Source organism: Salmo trutta, chromosome 1 (genome assembly GCF_901001165.1).
Source record: "Salmo trutta chromosome 1, fSalTru1.1, whole genome shotgun sequence".
NCBI classification, from domain to species: domain Eukaryota; kingdom Metazoa; phylum Chordata; class Actinopteri; order Salmoniformes; family Salmonidae; genus Salmo; species Salmo trutta.
In genome coordinates, this window is record NC_042957.1 from 11,767,067 (window position 1) to 11,787,598 (window position 20,532).

Consider the following 20,532-nt stretch of genomic DNA (forward strand, 5'->3'; position numbering starts at 1 on the left):
GAAGTGATACAATCAGTCTCTCCTCAACTCTTAGCCAAGAGAGATGAGTATGCATAGCATTTATATCAGCCCTCAGATTACAATGAAGAGCAAGACGTGTCGCTCTAAAGACAAGACAAAACTAGACCCTGCAGAACTTGCTTTTTGGAGTGTGGTGTCAAAAAAGTAGAGCATCTCTTTATTACGGACAGACCTCTCCCCATCTTTACAACCATTGAATCTATATGTTTTGACCATTACAGTTTACAATCTGAGGTAACGCCAAGTAATTTAGTCTCCTCAACTTGTTCCACAGCCACACCATTCATTACCAGATTCAACTGAGGTCTAGAACTTAGGGATTGATTTGTACCAAAAACAATGCTCTTAGTTTTAGTTTTTGTTAAGGGTTTCAATGACTTCATTAGCTGTGGATGCTGATGTGTATATGGTTGAATCATCAGCAAACATGGACACACATGCTTTGTTTAAAAGTCATTGGTAAAAATAAATAAGTCTTCTTATTATCAATTTATTTCAACCAATCATCAGTCATTTGTGTCAGTGCAGTACATGTTGAGTGCCCTTCTCTATAAGCATGCTGAAAGTCTGTTGTCAATTTGTTTACAGGGAAATAGCATTGTAATTTGTCAAACACCATTTTCCCCAACCGTTTACTAAGAACTGACAGCTTGTTCCAAGCCATTATCATGCTTTCATTCATACAAACCGAGCAGGGAAAGCACACGCGTCTACAGAAAATGCCCCAAAGCGAGTTTCACCCATTTAATAAGGCTGTAACTGTATAATTATTGAGGGCACTACAAGCTTTTGAAACGTCCACATACTGTAGGGCTGGAACAATTACTGTATAGTTGTGTAACCAACGATTATGGATCAAGATCGCCATGAAGATAAAATCACTGTCATAACCGTTAAATATGCAGTACCAGTCAAAAGTTTGGACACACCTACTCAATGGTTTATCTTTATTTGTACTATTTTCTACATTGTAGAATAATGGTGAAGACATCAAAACTATGAAATAACACATATTGAATCATGTAGTAACAAATGAAAATCTATTTAATATTTAAGATACATCAAAGTAGCCACCTTTTGCCTTGATGACAGCTTTGCACACTATTGGCATTCCCTCAACCAGCTTCATGAGGTAGTACCCTGGAATGCATTTCAATTAACATGTGTGCCTTGTTAAAAGTTATTCTGTGGAATTTCTTTTCTTAATGCGTTTGAGCAAATCAGTTGTGTTGTGACAAGGTAAGGTTGGTATACAAAAGATGGTCTTTTACCAAATAGGGCTAAGTCCAAATTATGGCAAGAACAGCTCAAGTAAGCAAAGAGAAACTACAGTCCATCATTACTTTAAGACATGATGGTCAGTCAATTCGAAAAATGTCAAGAACTTTGAAAGCTTCTTCAAGTTCAGTCCAACCATCAAGCGCTATGATGAAACTGGCTCTCATGAGGACCACCACAGGAAAGGAAAACCCAGAGTTACCTCTGCTGCAGAGGATAAGTTCATTAGAGTTACCAGCCTCAGAAATTGCAGCCCAAATAAGTTCTTCACAGAGTTCAAGTAACAGACACATCTCAACATCAACTGTTCAGAGGAGACTGCGTGAATCAGACATTCATGGTCGAATTGCTTTAAGGAAACCACCACTAAAGGACACCAATAATTATTGGCTTGGGCCAAGAAACACGAGCAATGTACATTAGACTGGTGGAAATATGTCCTTTGGTCTGATGAGTCCAAATTTGAGAATTTTAGTTTCAACCGCCATGTCTTTGTGAGACACAGAGTAGGTGAATGAATGGTGAAGTCAAGGCATACTTAACCAGCATGGCTACCACAGCATTCTGCAGTGATACGTCATCCCATCTGATTTGCGCTTAGTGGGACAATTATTTGTTTTTCAACAGGACAATGACCCAACACACCTCTAGGCTGTGTAAGGGTTATTTGACCAAGAAGGAGAGTTATAGAGTACAGCATCAGATGACCTGGTCTCCACAATCACAAAACCTCAAACCAATTGAGATGGTTTGGGATGAGTTGGCCCGCAGACTAAAGGAAAAGCAGCCAATAAGTGCTCAGCATATGTGGGAACTCTTCAAGACTGTTGGAAAAGTATTCCACATGAAGCTGGTTGAGAGAATGCCAAGAGTGTGCAAAGCTGTCATCAAAGCAAAGGGTGGTTACTTTGAGGATTTTCTTTTTTTATTTCTTTTTTTATACTTTTTTGGTTACTACGTGGTTCCATGTGTTATTTCATAGTTTTGATGTCTTCACTATTATTCTACAATGTAGAAAATAGGTAAAATAAAGAAAAACCCTTGAATGAGGAGGTAGGTTCCAACTTTTGACCTGTACTGTATATATACAGTGCCTTCGGAAAGTATTCAGACCCCTTAACTTTCTCCACATTTTGTTACGTTACAGCCTTATTCTAAAATGCATTAAATAAATAAAAAATCCTCAGCAATCTACGCACAATACCCCATAATGACAAAGCAAAAACAGGTTTTTAGAATTTTTTGCAACTTTATTTAACATAAAAAAACTGAAAAACCTTATTTACATAAGTGTTCAGACCCTTTGCTATGAGACAAGAAATTGAGCTCATGTGCATCTTGTTTCCAATTTTCATTCTTGAGATGTTTCTACAACTTGATTGGAGTCCACCTGTGGTAAATTCAATTGATTGGACATGATTTGGAAAGGCACATACCTGGCTATGTAAGGTCCCACAGTTGACAGTGCATGTCAAAGCAAATACCAAGCCATGAGGTTGAAGGAATTGTCTGTAGAGATCCGAGATATGATTGTGGCGAGGCACAGATCTGGGGAAGGGTACCAAAACATTTCTGCAGATTGAAGGTCCCCAAGAACACAGTAGCCTCCATCATTCTTAAATGGAAGAAGTTTGGAACCACCAAGACTCTTCTTAGAGCTGGCCGCCCGGCCAAACTGAGCAATCGGGGGAGACTTTAGTCTGATGAGTCCTTGGGCAGGGAGTTGACCAAGAACCCAATGGCCACTCTGAGAGAGCTCTAGAGTTCCTCTGTTGAGATGATAGAAGCTTCCAGAAGGACAACAATCCTTGCAGCACTCCACCAATCAGGCCTTTTAAGTAGAGTGGCCAGACGGAAGCCACTCCTCAGTAAAAGGCAAATGACAGCCTGCTTGGCGTTTGCCAAATGGCACCTAAAGGACTATCAGACCATGAGAAACAAGATTCTCTGATCTGAATAAACCAAGATGGAACTCTTTAGCCTGAATGCCAAACGTCACGTCTGGAGGAAACCTTATACCATCCCTATGGTGAAGCAAGCTGGTGATGGCAGCATCATGCTGTGGGGATGTTTTTCAGTGGCAGGGACTGGGAGACTAGTCAGAATTGAGGGAAAGATGAACGGAGCAAAGTGCAGAGAGATCCTTGATGAAATCCTGCTCCAGAGCGCTCAGGACCTCAGACTGGGGTAAAAGTTCACCTTCCAACAGGACAACACCCCTAAGCACACAGCCAAGACAATGCTGGAGTGGCTTCTGGACAATACTCTGAATGTCCTCGAGTGGCCCAGCCAGAGCCCGGACTTGAAACCGATCAAACATTACTGGAAAGACCTGAAAACAGCTGTGCAGCGACACATTTTGCTATTCAAACAATTATAATGGTGACCGTGGTCATTTGGCTGACCAATACCGGCATCCAAAATGTCATGACCGTCACAGCTCTACTCCACACAGCATCAGCCACGTCTACCTGTCTCATAGCTACTACTTCCTCCCTCAACAAACAGAAAAGGACCCAACAATCAAAAGGTGTCTAAAACTTGAGAAACCAATATGACATGCTATCAAACAAAACATAAAGTGAAACACTTTCATGGATGCACACGTATAGCAAGTTTGGCTCATTGGCTTTGTTTACGAACTTGAATATGGAGTCCAATACCTATAAACCCCTGGTTCACATCACAATAAAACTCTGAGCTGTATTACTATTTTCCAATACAGACATTGTTACTCTATGTGCTATTAAAGACCAGACATTTAAACCTGCTATATCCTGACCTATGTAGATTTGTGGAAACAAGCTCATTCCATGTCCCTCAGTGATGCCTCCATCCTTCCATCGCTATGGTAATATATTCTATTCAAATCAAGCACACTTCGTCGTCTTAAAGGATATCACTATTTTGCATAGTTCATAACCAACCAATTGATTAGGAAAATGTGTTACAATTATTGGATTTCTGCCTCCACAATCCATAGTCATGGAATTTTTATAGGTCATATCGAGCCTACCTCAACTTAATGAGTGTGGTGTTTCATTTATAGCATGGAAAGCAATGCAGGAACATGCAACTAGTTTCTCTTTACACAGTAATATCTAGCGAGGCACCATTTCCCAAGTCTGATTGAGTCTAGGCGAGACCCAGATGTAGACACAGGAGGCAAATGGTTAGAGTCTTTGTTGTTTATTTAATCCAAAAGGAGTAGGCAAGAGAATGGTCGTGGACAGGCAAAAGGTCAAAACCAGGTTCTGAGTCCAAGAGTGGCAGACAGGCTCGATGTCAGGGCAGGCAGAAGGGTCAGGCAGGAGGGTACAGAGTCCAGAAAAAACAGGCAAGGGACAAAACCAGGAAGACTAGAAAAAGAGAACAGGAGCACAGGAAAAACACGCTGGTTGACTTGAAAACATACAAGACGAACTGGCACAGAGAGACAGGAAACACTGGGATAAATACACTGGGGAAAATAAGCGACACCTGGAGGAGGTGGAGAGAATCACAAAAACAGGTGAAACAGATCAGGGCGTGACGAACATGTGAACTGCTATTTTAAGTGTCGATAAATGAAGAAGAATGATTTGGCACAATATTATTGCGATATAGCATACTACAGTGATATACCACAGTATATCGGCCAGTAACAATATTATATTGAATTATCAATTTTATATTAGTGCCCACCACTACTAATTTCCCCTAAAAGTTTGTGTCTGGGCTCAGAGTGGGGCTAACCACATCTCTATAACATTGGCGGCCATCCAGCGAATTGAGCAAGACGTCCATCAACCACCCAACCTCGACATGGAATATTCCCCACGCTGTGATTATTCCCCTCCTGCTGGTTCACCGCCTGGGTGAGTCTTTACTGTGGTAGTATGCAGCCGGGTGATGCCCACCTAGCAGACCGTAAAGCACACAGAGGTGCTGTGGTAGAATGCAGCCGGGTGATGCCCACCTAGCAGACCGTAAAGCACACAGAGGTGCTGTGGTAGTATTCAGCCGGCCAACTAGCAGACCGTAAAGCACACAGAGGTGCTGAGGTAGTATGCAGCCGGGTGATGCCCACCTAGCAGACCGTAAAGCACATAGAGGTGCTGTGGTAGAATGCAGCCGGGTGATGCCCACCTAGCAGACCGTAAAGCACACAGAGGTGCTGTGGTAGTATTCAGCCGGCCAACTAGCAGACCGTAAAGCACACAGAGGTGCTGAGGTAGTATGCAGCCGGGTGATGCCCACCTAGCAGACCGTAAAGCACACAGAGGTGCTGTGGTAGAATGCAGCCGGCCAACTAGCAGACCGTAAAGCACACAGAGGTGCTGTGGTAGTATGCAGCAGGGCGTTGCTAACCTAGCAGACTGTAAAGCACACAGAGGTGCTGTGGTAGTATGCAGCCGGGCGTTGCTAACCTAGCAGACTGTAAAGCACACAGAGGTGCTGTGGTAGTATGCAGCTGGGCGTTGCTAACCTAGCAGACCGTAAAGCACACAGAGGTGAATGGGATCTCGGAGTGTTAGCGCTGCTCTGGGGCTGGGCTCCATGTGATGTAACGTTATCCACTGGGCTGCATCACAGGGACGAGGCTGCTTAGCGTGAGGACACTCATCTGTTCCTTCTCAGGCTAACAATGTCAGGAGGGAACAACAAAATGCTCTTACACACGCACACACACGCACGCACACACACACACACACACACACACATACAAACACACACGCACACACACACACACGCACGCACACACACACATACACACACACACACACACACACACACACACACACACTCACACACACACAATGAAAGGAGGGAGCAAAAAAACGGCCACACACAGAGGCATGTTTTCCTCTGAAAAATAATCCCATAAAGAGTGTATATCAACAGCCTTGCCAAGCTAATGAAGAATAGTAGGTTTCATTATGTACCTTACTGAGCAAACGTCTCCCAAGGAGTCTGGTATGATAGTACAACTTATGGATTGTACAATGCGTATGTTTGGGAAGAAATAAACAATGTCATACCGAGTTTTCCTGTATGCACCGTAGACAGCCTGTAGGCCAGATAAAAGCCACAGAGGCGACCTATTTGCTTGGTTGTAATAAAGATATTTCAGACGTTTTACACCACAGCCCCCAAGTTCATCTACAGCTACCACAGTCAAGAAATTTCCATAGAGAATACATACAGGAGTGAATGAGGAGTGAACTTGGCCACCTCGATCAGGAACCGGGCCTCTGATTTGAATGGTGCCGGAGAGGATGGCTGCTGTTTTATTGGCTCTTAACCAACCGTGCTATTTTGTTTGTTTTTCACATTGTTTGTAACTTATTTTCTACATAATGTTGCTGCTACCGTCTCTTATGACCAAAAATAGCTTTTGGACATCAGAACAGCGATTACTCACCTCGAATTCAACAAATATTTTTCTTTAATGAGACGGACTAGAAGGATATACAACAAACACCCGAACAGGCCTTCATCCCTGTCATTCGCAGGAGAAAGAAACTGAGATTTCGCGCAAGGAGATCGGGGTGCCTTGTGAGGATCAGGCAACGAGTGGCTAATCTTCCTTTGCCATCCGTACTGTTAGCCAATGTTCAATTGCTGGAAAATTAATGGGACAAACTAAAAGCACATATATCCTACCATCGGGACATTAAAAACTGTAATATCTCATGTTTCACTGAGATAAAGCAGGAAGCACCAGTGACTCGGTCTTTGAAAAAGTGGTCAGATGAATCAGATGCTAAACTACAGGACTGTTTTGCCAGCACAGACTGGAATATGTTCCGGGATTCTTCCGATGGCATTGAGGAGTACACCACATCAGTCACTGGCTTCATCAATAAGTGCATCGATGACATTGTCCCCACAGTGACTGTACGTACATACACCAACCAAAATCCATGGAGTACAGGCAACATTTGCACTGAGATAATTGGTAGAGCTGCCGCTTTCAAGGAGTGGGACACTAACCCAGAAGCTTATAAGAAATCCCGCTATGCCCTCCAACGAACCATCAAACAGGCAAAGCGTCAATACAGGACTAAGTTCGAATTGTACTACACTGGCTCCAATGCTTGTCGGATGTGGCAGGGCTTGCAAACTATTACAGACTACAAAGGGAAGCACAGCCGAGAGCTGCCTAGTGACACGAGCCTACCAGACGAGCTAAATAAATTCTATGCTCGCTTTGCGGCAAGTAACACTGAAACACGCATGAGAACATCAGCTGTTCTGGACAACTGTGTGACCACGCTCTCCGCAGCCGATGTGAGTAAGACCTTTAACCTCTCTGGGCTAGGTGGGACTACTCAACAGCCAGTTGAATCCCGTGGCGCGTTATTCAGTAATGCAGTTGATTGGTAAAGAAGACATGAATATGTGTTGGGGTTCACATCCATACAAGCATTATACTCTGATCTTTACCTCAACAGTGTGAAATACACATGTAAATAATAAACTAAATGTAGATAACTTTTGCTGTCCATTGGCTTTATAAACATTCTCATCTTGCGTATGTCTATAGTGAATTATCTAAACTACGATGAGATAATGTTGTACATTAAACTCTACAATATTTTTCTGGTCCTCGTTGGGTGTACTAAATGTCAATTATTAATGATCTTAAACAAACAATGATAATGTCTTGGAAACATTTGCAAATTGAGATCTGAGCAAAATAAAATATCCCCTGTCTGAAATATCAAACGAAAAACGATTTATCCATCTAAACATAGCCTAATTGCTCAGTATGAAAGTTGTAACTTTAGGCCTATTGGATAGGCTACAGTTGACAAGCCACATTGATTAGCCCATGTAGGATAAAACAATGTTTTTCTCCTAAAGCAATAACCTGTTTTGTATTTGTAAAGTAGGCAACCTTCCCCCACAGCCATTTCCTCCACCCGTTTCCCTGGCAATTCCATTGTTTTGGTGGAGTTCTGTTGACCTCTAATTACTGCATCTATGGGGAATATAATGTCTAGAATGAGCATTATGATGCGTTTACATGACACTTCCAAATCCCATGGCAGCCATGTTAGCACCCCATTAACATTACATGGGGAATATTTAAATAATGCTATACTCCCGAGTCGATTTTCACGTAATAATAAGGAATTCCCCTTGACCATGCCCACAAATTGGGGAAAATAAACATTCTTTCCCATAGACCCCAAGTGTAAAAGAGGCAACTTTGTGGTTGATTTTTAGGTGCTGTGTCGCGCAATGTAAATGTAACCAGGTCAAAAAGCCCAACCTACAGTTCACAATGCTCCCACATAGGGAATAGAGCCTGCTAGAAGAGCCCTGTGTCAGGGTATGTGTGAAGGGCTGTAGGAAGTCAGGCGCAGGAGAGCAGATAGTTGGTAGCAAAACGGAGCCTTTTATTTGGCGACCCAAAAGCACACGGCACAAACTAACACGAAATACAAATAAGGGTTTAACATAACCCAGCTTAACCAGCCTAGCGTGCGCATACATGAACAGATAAACAATACCACACAACGACATGGGGAAAACAGAGGGTTAAATACACAACACATAATGAGGGAAATGAGAACCAGGTGTGTGGAAAAACGAGACAAAACAAAAGGAAAATGAAAAATGGATCGGTGATGGCTAGAAGACCGGCGACTTCGACCGCCGAACACCGCCCGAACAAGAGAGGGACCAACTTCGGCAGAAGTCGTGACACCCTGTGGCTTCAGGCTATTCAGCATGGGAGAGTGGGAAATTTAGGCAACACGTAGCTATAGGTCTATAAGGGGAAACACTTCATCTAGGTAAGACATTTAACTTGTTTAGTATAGTCCATGTGTAACTCCACTCACTACTTGTATCTGTATAGTCAATTTGTTTGTGTTGTTGGTCTTGTCGGTCAGTAGCTAGCTCACTCACTCACGTGGTTGCTAGCACCGTCATGAAAAGGGACAATACAATACAAATCTACAGTGTTCCACAGTGCAGAGGGCTACAGATGTAGGATCTTAATTTGCTCTCTTTTGTTGCTGAGAATTTTCCTACACTATAGGAGATGCAAACTTGTAGTGTATTTGAGTTTTGAAAAGGTTGTTAATGTTTGTAATTTCCACTTTGCAATTTCAGACTTGATTTGCCCTAACAAAAAATGTATCAACCCCTACAACAATGTCCATTAATTATAATCCACATAATAATTCACATTTCCTATTGCTGTAGGATTATTTTCCTGCTGTAGCAAACTGGCGCAAATTAAGATCCTACATCTGTATAGGGATGATCCTTATTGTACACTCCTACCGTTGGCCCCATTTTATTATACTGTTCAGGATGAGTCACTGGGCTGATAGATGCCCTCCAGTAAGTCTGACTTGAAATCCATGACCAGTTCACAGGCCAGGAGCAGGACTACTGTATTGGTTTGTCCCTCCCCCACCCTTTACTGATGATGAGTTACACAGGATGTGGAAGCACTGACCCCAGGTCAGTTGCGTCAAAGCGTGGAGTCTACTGTAATGTGACATAACCAGGGTAGAAAGGGGACCTCAGGCTCCTGCAAGACACCAGCTCAGATATAGCCTTCAACATGCAAAATCTTTGTAGGGGCAGTAAGTAGCTATGGCACTGTACAGTTGTTTGTACGGGATTGTGTATTCAGTCAACTATTTGAGAACATAGACCATATCATCATCATGGAGAGTAAGATCTACGGTAACCTAGGGAGAACACAATATAATGGTTCCGTACTTACAAAACCTGAAGAATATCAGTCGTCTTTAAACAAAGATGAACTTCTCTTCTACTCCATTAGGCTTGCCTGAATGTAAATAACACATTTAAATGTCTCTGTATCTCTAAATACATCAGCAATTAATTAAAATGTCCAAAACACAGAATCATGATTTTTCCCATTCAATAAAAACATAATGAAAAATATAATTCACATAGAAAAATTGTCTGATAACAGAACTGATGCTCTGCTATGCAAGTCAGGTATAGGTGTGGGAGGCAGGTAGCCTAGTGGTTAAGAGTGTTGGGCTAGTTACCGAAAGGTTGCTGGTTTGAATCCCCAAGCCAGCATGGTGGAAAAATCAGGCATTCTACCATTGAGCGAGGCAGTTAACCCCCAACAACATCTGATGTTGATTAAGACAGCCCCACACACCTTCCATTACATGCAGAAGAAATATTTCAGTTGAATGTATTCAGTTGCGCAAATGACTAGGTTTTCCCTTTTTGTCTGTAAGGTTAAATATTGTAACTCATAGACAAGCTTGTTTGTTCACATCGTATCTCCATTAATAGAGAGAACAAGAAAACTCTGGAGCAGGGATGAGTAAACCAGACGATGTCATTTATGACCACAGTCTCATTTGTTCACTTGACAATGGCTGGACTAGGGGTCAAAACATCTTTAAAGACATTTTTTAAATCCATTACGTTTGGAAACAGGGTGCTCTGCTTAGGCTGCTTCCTTGTGAAGGCAGCTCAGAGAGAAAGGCACCCTCTGGCTACAGCGATTGACTCACTAACTCTGTGGCCTCCCCCTCAATGACCTGCCATTTTCATTTGCACTCCAATTTCCTTTCTCTACAGGGTAAACAACCTATGAGTATCATGGGTGTACATCATCATGTATTCTCACACGTTGTGAGACATAATCACCCTCTCCACAGAATGTGCTTATCTCTTTTTTTTGTTGCTCTAGTCACCCTGATTCAGATATCTACTGCTTGATCCGATTTCATGCACTGTGTCAGAGGTCTCCTGAGAAGTGGTAATCCAAGAAACATCTCACAACTGCTTAATCTTCTCTGTGTTTCTGTTCCACACGCACACAAACACACACACACAAACACACACGCACGCGCCACCCTGGAGAGCTGTTGCCAGCCCACAATGTTTCAACCCTCATCTGAAAGTTCCTTCATTCAGAGAAGGCCAGCTAGCTCAAGCATCACAAATTACTACTGGAGAGCTGGTAGCCAGAAGCCATCGTTATCTCCCTGCTAATTACAGTACATGCACTCTGACACACCCTGGGCTAAGCCGAGGAAAATCAGCTCTCGTAAAATAATTAAGCCTATTTGCCGCCTGTTGGTAAGTCCTGAAGACAAGACCTTGGTTGGTGAGATGATCAGAAGGATAGTGTCAAGGTCTTAGAGCAATTCGATCTGGTGGCAGTCGAGCGGGTCAAGAAGTGACAGCGCACTTCCTGATCCTACTGTACCCACATCCATATAGCGTGTATAGCTGCAGCAGATCCAGCACTTACAGTATGTCTACTATGACCATCACTGACTAGCTATGTTGAGCTAGCTGACTGGCTTTGTTGAGCTGGCCGACTGGCTTTGTTGAGCTGGTTGACTGGCTTTGTTGAGCTGGCTGACTGGCTATGTTGAGCTGGTTGACTGGCTGACTGGCTATGTTAAGTTGGCTGACTGGCTGGCTGGCAATGTTGGGCTGACTGACTGACTGGCTATATTGGGTGGACTGGCTGACTGACTGGCTGGCTATGCTGGGCTGACTGACTGACTGATTGGTCAGCTACATACCTACAGTCATCTTAACTATCAGTTCCATTCAGACAGAGGGTTTAGGTTCAGGACCAGTTGTAGCCTACCCACCCTCTACAAACCTATGGAAGACACTCACAAGCATCTCACTTACTGACAGTTGACGTGCGCTGTATGTTAATGTAGCAACAAACAGTATAGAATAGCATGAGAGCATGAATTAGAAAATACTAACGTGGTGGATTGATGCTGAGATCAGTATATGTGACAAATTACATACACAGCATGAGTCTTGTAGAAGCAGCAGAACGGTTACTTTTTAGTTTAGGGTAGAAACATGACATTGTCAAAAGCAGTGGCCGAGCAGAAAGGAGAAATTCAATTAAAGTTGGAAAAGGTGTCAGTATCACTGGCAAGAGATAAACGGAAAAGCCTAGGGAGCAATAATGGGAAATCTTGATTGCAATCATGGTCATTATGAGAAAAAAACTTGCAAACTTCAAGCATCCTTCATCATCTGTCAAAAATAATATAGCCCACGATAAATTAGCATCAAGGGCACAAAATGACGGGTACGAATATAGGGAAAGTTATTTGGCTCATTACAAGTTGGCTCCTCTTTCAGATCAAAGCTAGCAGAGCAAGAGAAATGTGTCATCAGAACATCTTATCCATGTCAGCCTCTAGGGCCTGTCTAAATGGTGTTTTCTGAGCAAAAATGATCATTATCTAACTCAAGGAAAGAAATGGGCCGGTGTGGGATCCTCAAGGAAATAAGTGGGCCGGTGTGTTTGAAATGCCAGCGCCGATTTCTGGTCCCAGTCCACCCCTGACCAACAGTGTAATACAGTTAGATGCAAAACAGATGATTGTTCTCTCTCGCTCTCTAGTTTCCGATGAACATATATGAAGTCATAAGGAGATGGAAGAAAGAAATGGAATAATAACAATGGAATAATAACAATGGAATGAGAATGCAATGAGAATGGAAGTAATGAAACAAGAGTGAGCGGGAAGTTAGAAACTGAGGCTCTGAGTGCCTAATCGCAAGCTCTCGGAAAACCTCTTCTGACACATTGCTCCAACACAGGTCTGCTATGACAGAACTTGGTAACTAGGCAGGCTCTCCAGCATTAATATTAAGGTGACTACTTCCTGTCTGTCAGCCAGGGCATCGAGGGCGAGATGACACTGGGCAGAGCGGGGAGCATGGTAGAGAGGCCAGGCAGAGAGACATGGCGCCGCTGACAGAGACTAATGGAGTGCTCGCTCAAGGTGGCAGGCAGAGCTGTGTCAACCCCTCTGTCTGACTGATGACGTCCTCCCATCGGCCATCACTTCGCAGCTTTGAAAACTTTTATCTCTATATCAGAAAGCCTGTAAATACAAGGGACTTCAGATGGTAGAGCATGGCTCAGATGGTAGAGCATGGAGCTTGCAAATGCCAGGATTATGGGTTTGATTCCCGCTGGGGCCACCCATATGGAAATGTGTAGACATTTGACTGTAAATTGCTTGAGATAAAACCTAATGACATATTTATATGAGCCATACACCCATGGCTAACACCCAAGCAGCAGTCAAAGATATTGGATGGGACTAACAAGTGACAAAGAAATAACCATGAAGATGTGGTTTTGTGTCCAACACTAAGACTGAGGTCATCTGTCTCTAAGACCAGCTCACAGGCTACACCAAACTGATATACCTCACAAGCTGAAGGCTGAGGTCATCTGTCTCTAAGACCAGCTCACAGACTACACCAAACTGATGTACCTCACAAGCTGAAGGCACATCCTGATCTTATAGACCACAACTGGGTGATAAAGCATCATGTGGTCTATACACACCATCATGTGGTCTGAACACTATCCTATCTCTGCTCTTGACAAGAGCAGAGGTCGGACACAGGTAAGTAGGATAGGGGTAAGTAGAATCCAAGAAAGTAGGATCCAGGTAAGTAGGATATGGTAAGTAGAATACATGTATGTAGGATGGGGGTAAGTAGAATGTAGATAAGTAGGAAACAGGTACAATTGTCTTCTCTCCCCTTGCCCACCCTAATGACACCCATGTTTTCTAAAAGACATAGCTTGCCACCTTCATTTATATGCATGAGCAGCCCTGAGGGCATCACACTCATAATCAGATAAAATAAAGTGGGCTAGCAATAAAAATCAAGGTGAGTCATAAACATTTGTCCAACATTTGTCCATGGACAAGTTTAATTTATTAAAGTCTTTATGTGGAGTTACATGTTCAAGGTCGTGGTGGTCCCGTATGGCTCAGTTGGTAGAGCATAGTGCTTGCAACACCAGGGTTGTGGGTTTGATTCCCACAGGGGACCAGTACGAACATTTATGCACTCATACTCTAGATGAGTGTCTGCTAAATGACTAAAATGACTAAAATGTAGAATTGCATTGTGAATCTCATATTGGTACTATGACACAGTAGCCTGCCATTATACTATCTTAATGGATATTGATCAACTCCAAGTCTTTTGTAATTGCATAATATAGATCTCATCTGGGCTGATTCAATTTGATTACGTTAATTATCCTGTTGATTACAAAGTTGTCTGACAACATTTCAGTCAGATATAACAACTGCATTGATGATCAGAGGAACATCAGGATGAGTAACATAATGGAACATGGTTGAAAACATACATGCATAGATTTTTTATATTTTATTATTAGCCTACATATTTCATCACATTACATTTCATTAATTAAAATTATCTTTAGCCTTATCTAAACTGAACAAAAATATAAACGCAACATGTAAAGTCTTGGTCTCATGTTTCATGAGCTGAAATAAAAAATCCCAGACATTTTCCATAAGAACAAAAAGCTTTTTTCTCAAACATTTTGTGCACAAATTATTGTGTTATTGAGTATTTCTCCTTTGCCAAAATAATCCATCCACCTGACAGGAGTGGCATATCAAGAAGCTGATTTAAGCAGCATGATCATTACACAGGTGCACCTTGTGCTACAGTAGGGACTTAAAAGTACACTTTAAAATGTGCCGTTTTGTCACAGAACACAATGCCACAGATGTCTCAAGATTTGCAATTGGCATGCTGACTGCAGGAATGTCCACCAGAGCTGTTGCCAGAGAACTGAATGTTCATTTCTCTACCATATGCTGCATCCAACATCGTTTTAGAGAATTTGGCAGTACTTCCAACCGGCCTCACAACCACAGACCTCTCCACCCCAGGACCTCAACATCTGTCCTTTTCACCTGTGGGATCGTCTGACAGGGTGCTGGGGAGTATTTCTGTCTGTAATAAAGCCCTTTTGTGGGGATAAACGAATTCTGATTGGCTGGGCCTGGCTTCCCAGTGGGTGCAACCCTGCCTAGTCATGTGAAATTCATAGGTCAGGGCCTAACTTATTGATTTTAAATGACTGATTTCATTATAAGAACTGTAACTCGGTAAAATCATTGAAATTGTTGCATGTTGCGTTTATATTTTTGTTCACTATAATATTTAAGATCGTATAATGTTCTATTGGCTACTGACCAAACATACCGTTTTGAATAAATCAACAAGTTGGTTAACCTAATAAAATATGATATTGATGTCAAGATTTAGGGTGGGAACCTCGAACGTTTATTTCAGCTTGTTGATGACAAAATCAAGTTCACCGAGAGAGAAACTTCGTGCGTATCCCTACTCTTTGTCGGCAGGCTATAATTGACGGCATACACAGACAGACGCCATACAGAATATTTTTTTTGTTTTGTTCTTTACTACCTTATGCACATTAGTAGGCTTTTCAAAATATTCGTTAAAATAATTATTCTCCGACAATTGCATGGAAACCCCACATAACTTCTATTGATTAATAATAACAAAAATGTCACTAGGACTTACCTGCGCAGCCATAAATGAGAGATCCATTGTGATACGCGTGTACACCTTTGTCTATCTTGAAACAGTGTCGAGTCGCCCTTGTATTCCCCAGAAGGACATTAGAACGTTCTTCCCATCAAAATTGCATTTTCAGATCCAGACAACGTTTATAGCGTATGAAAGTGCAGCCGGCTAGGCGACTATGGAATTTGAACAGACGAAAGCATTTACAGAGCGAGGGAAAGAGCGCAACAGCCGAGAGAGAAAGAGAGAGAGACCCTTTATTATCAACAGAACCACAAGATCCTGATGTCGTCGCACCTTTCGCCCCCTTTTTGAATAGCCTACAGTGACATGAACCCTAACTGCTAATCACGCAGTGTTTTCCTAGTGATGACGGAGTCTAACAGGTTTGTTTCGCCCACTCGTCGCACATTCATCAGTTCATTTTGAGATACAACAAGATACAACACGATTTAACTCAAAGCTCATTGGGAGTTTGGAAGAAGGAAATGCAATGTCTAAAAGGGATGAAATAGTCAATTCAAAGTTTAGGATAGCTTTGAGAGCGAAGATCATAAAATATACACAGGTAATGAACTCTCTAGTGTAGTGTAGTAGCCAAGATTTTATGTGTATGCAAATGACTTTCAGTCAGGGTAATCACCTAGATCAGAGCTATAACTGCTACTCCAATGGTTTATTTCTAGTCATTTAAACAAAGTGTCCCAGCTTCCATCTTGGCCATTACACCATTAATGTCCACTGACTATTCCACCACTTCTTAATATGATATGGAATACAAATTACAGTACATCATATTGGTCTTCCAGCTGATATCCTATCCCAATACGTTCTATATTGCTTAATGATATTCTATTTATACATTTTAACCAGATAAATTATAACCAGATAATTTATGACCCTAGCCTTTTGGGGGCCCTAAACAAGCAATTTTCTAACACATTTCCTGCAATTCTACACATTTTGCCACTGGGGCATAGAGAAAATGTTGCCATTTTGAAGAAAGTTTTCTGCAATTATACACATTTTGCCATGGGGCATTGAGAATTTTTAGCTGTTTTATAAAACATTTAATGCAATTTTACTCATTTCGCCATGGGGCAGAGATAATTATTTTGCGATTTTACAGTTAATTTCCTGCAATTCTACCCATTTTGTCATGGGGTGGAGAGAAATCTTTGCATTTTTCAAGCTAATTTCTTGCAATTCTACACATTTTGTCATGACTAATGCTATCGAAGTGAGAATGACCATCAAAATCAATTGTGGTCCCCTGGAGGTCAGCGCCCATGGGCACGTGCCCTGCGTGCCCGGTCGGTATACGGCCATGATTACTACAAGTTTAGGTAAGTGGCTAGACTAGCTACCAATCAAAAAATTGTTAGCTGACATGGCTAATTGAGTGACTGTCAGAAACTGACATTGCAAGCAAAAACTGCTGATGCCCAACCAAATGTAGAAATTGCACCTGGTTTATTCTAATATTCTTACTCTCAATAGTAAGTTGAGTCCCCGACTGTTTAAAAAAAAAAAAGTATTTAAATGGTCAGGGGCCCCCAGCGGCCGCTTATGTCGCTTATGCCTGGGGCTGGCCCTGATTGATGTATCATCTCCGGGACCCAGACAGAAATTCCCCATGGGATCTCTTAAACTCATCAATATTTCATCCATGGCTTTTTTCTAGCCTCTCAGGAATAATTTGGGTTGGGGAGAAACTAACCTGCTGAGCAACCAACTACCTTTTAAACAAACTGTCAAAAGGGAGCGCACCTTGAAAGAAAGTTAGCGGAGAGAAATGACAATGAATGCTCCCAACAGGTCCGCTTGTTACCAGGAGGCCTACATTGTTTGTTCCAAAGCATCTGGCACACCTGAGGTCAGGGCGAGTTAATGTTGTGGCAGCTGTGTGTGAGGGAGCCTATGAATACCATCATCAGCCAATAGTAGGAGACGGGGCACAACAGATCAGCATATAATAGACTTTGCATGTAGAATCCTCCTTGTCCTGAGGTACTGGTACACAACAGAGAAATAAAACATCTGATGGGGGAAATGTAAAGTGTTGCAATGTTGTTAATAAATACTATGCTGGCAGTACTAAAGGTTTCTGTGAGAATGGGTGCTTGTTTGGGTAGATAGATTATAAAAGTCTACCAGAAAGAGAGAAAAGGATGGCAATGCCCAAGAATGGACTGCAACTTTGATCGGTTTTCATATGTTACTCTTTTAAAAATCAGACTCAACTTGACTGTAGTCTTTCATTTTATACCTCAATTTCATGACCCCCTCCACCTTCTTACAGGTAACACCCTTCAGCCCGGTCAAAGGTCATGTCCAACAGTACTCCCCTCAAAAACACTGAAATGGCACTGTACAGTACAGGATATTAACTGTACAGTACAATACAGAAAAGCTGCATTCTGTGTTTTATTATGACAGTTATTACAATATTATTACTTCTCACATGGTCACGTGGTAATGAATTACTCTGCTACTTTACAAGTCATTATGTCCATGGTTCTGGGTGAAACAATACAGCCATATCGACATGCTCCATACCAGCTCTAATTTTGACCATAAACCCGATAAGGCATACAGTGACGTGCGAAAGTATACACCCCCCTTGGCATTTTTCCTATTTTGTTGCCTTACAACCTGGAATTAAAATAGATTTTTGGGGGGGTTGTATCATTTGATTTACACAACATACCTACCACTGTGAAGATGCTAAATATTTTTTATAGTGAAAAAACTGAAAACCTGAGCGTGCATAACTATTCACCCCCCTAAAGTCAATACTTTGTAGAGCCACCTTTTGCAGCAATTACAGCTGCAAGTCTCTTGGGGCATGTCTCTATAAGCTTGGCACATCTAGCCACTGGGGTTTTTGCCCATTCTTCAAGGCAAAACTGCTCCAGCTCCTTCAAGTTGGATGGGTTCCGCTGGTGTAGAGCAATATTTAAGTCATACCACAGATTCTCAATTGGATTGAGGTCTAGGCTTTGACTAAGCCATTCAAAGACATTTAAATGTTTCCCCTTAAACCACTTGAGTGTTGCTTTAGCAGAATGCTTAGGATCATTGTCCTGCTGGAAGGTGAACCTACATCCCAGTCTCAAATCTCCAGCAGACTGGAACAGGTTTCCCTCAAGAATTTGCCTCTGCCGATGAAAAACATCCCCACAGCATGATGCTGCCACCACCATGCTTCACTGTGGGGATGATATTCTCAGGGTGATGAGAAAAGCCCAGCTCTGTGGAGTGTACGGCTTAAAGTGGTCCTATGGACAGATACTCCAATCTCCTCTGTGAAGCTTTGCAGCTTCTTCAGGGTTATCTTTGGTCTCTTTTGTTGCCTCTCTGATTAATGCCCTCCTTGCCTGGTCAGTGAGTTTTGGTGGATGGCCCTCTCTTGGCAGGTTTGTTATGGTGCCATATTCTTTCCATTTTTTAATAATGGATTTAATAGTGCTCCGTGGGATGTTCAAAGTTTCAGATATTTTTTTATAACCCAATCCTGATCTGTACTTCTCCACAAGTTTGTTCCTGGCCTGTTTGGAGAGCTCCTTGGTCTTCATGGTGCCGCTTGCTTGTTGATGCCCCTTGCTTAGTGATGTTGCAGACTCCGGGGCCTTTCAGAACAGGTGTAGATATGTGTAGACACTTAGATTGCACACAGGTGGACTTTATTTAACTAATTATGTGACTTCTGAAGGTAATTGGTTGCAGCAGATCTTATTTAGGGAGATCATAGAAAACGGGGTGAATACATATGCCCGCACCACATTTTTATTTTACTTTTTTTTTTTTAAACAAGTAATTTTTTTCATTTTACTTCACCAATTTGGGCTATTTTGTTTATGTCCATTACATGTAATCCAAATAAAAATCTATTTAAATTACAGGTTGTAATACAACAAAATAGGAAAAATGCCAAGGGGGGATGAATACTTTTGCAAGGCACTGTACCTAGTGCAAAGACACTGCCTATAAGCTCTCAGCAACAAGATACTGCCTCAGAGCTTCCAAAGCGGGCAATCACTGAAGTTATAATTAAGATGCTGAAGATAAAAGCAATGCTCCCTAGCGACTTACCACTATCGTTGTTTGGTAAAAACGACATCCCAGGTGTCTATTTAAATCTCGGGATCACTGTGGTGTAGATGGTGTAATTGTTTTAGTGTCATGGTGTTTTAGCAGTAAAATGTTGTTTTGGTGCTCAGAATGCATCAGATTGAGTCAGTGGAGCTTTTTGCTGAGTCTTGCTGAACGGTTGAAGTTGGGATGAGGAGGCATTGCCATTTCACGTTCCCACATATCCACTTCCACACTTGTGGCTTTATTTGTGATGTAACATGATTTTCTTTCAGCTTTCCCTGTTTTTATTGGTCTCGAGCCTTTCAGGCCTCTTGTTTGAATATTATAAGGCTATGTTATTGGGGCCTAAGCTGTCAAATAAGGGTTCATGGAATGACTCGCCCTGTTTTGAGACACATAGAAAGAGAGAATGTGTTTGGAAGCTTGCCAGGTTTATATAACACCACTCTTGTTCTTTCTTTGGGAATGAGATTACCATAGAATGGCGTTTGATTTACAGCTTGGGTTGTGAGTCGTTGGTTTGTTCCATCCAGATTCAAATGGAATCCCTTGGTAACCCTACAGTATATCATTTTGAAAGCCGCTGTCTCAAGCCTTGAGACTATAGTCGGATTCAAGTGGACCCTCCTTTATGTGCAGCTATACATGGTAGGTCTTATACCTGTGGGCGTTGTCTCCAAGGACATGACGATCTCCTGTGACAGACACCATAACTCGTGGCGAGGTTTGAGATCTGAGCTCCTC

General features: G+C 42.1%; 1 protein-coding gene across 1 annotated transcript in view; it reads right to left on the reverse strand.

Annotated features, from left to right (window-relative positions):
• LOC115162088 (uncharacterized protein C14orf132) overlaps positions 1-16,207 on the reverse strand; it is a 32,129-nt gene extending 15,922 nt beyond the window's left edge. Inside the window, exon 1 of the mRNA XM_029713089.1 lies at positions 15,688-16,207. Coding sequence (XP_029568949.1) covers positions 15,688-15,714 — 27 coding nt within the window. The 5' untranslated portion in view covers positions 15,715-16,207. The remainder of the gene's footprint in view (positions 1-15,687) is intronic.
• Between the last annotated feature and the right edge of the window lie 4,325 nt (positions 16,208-20,532).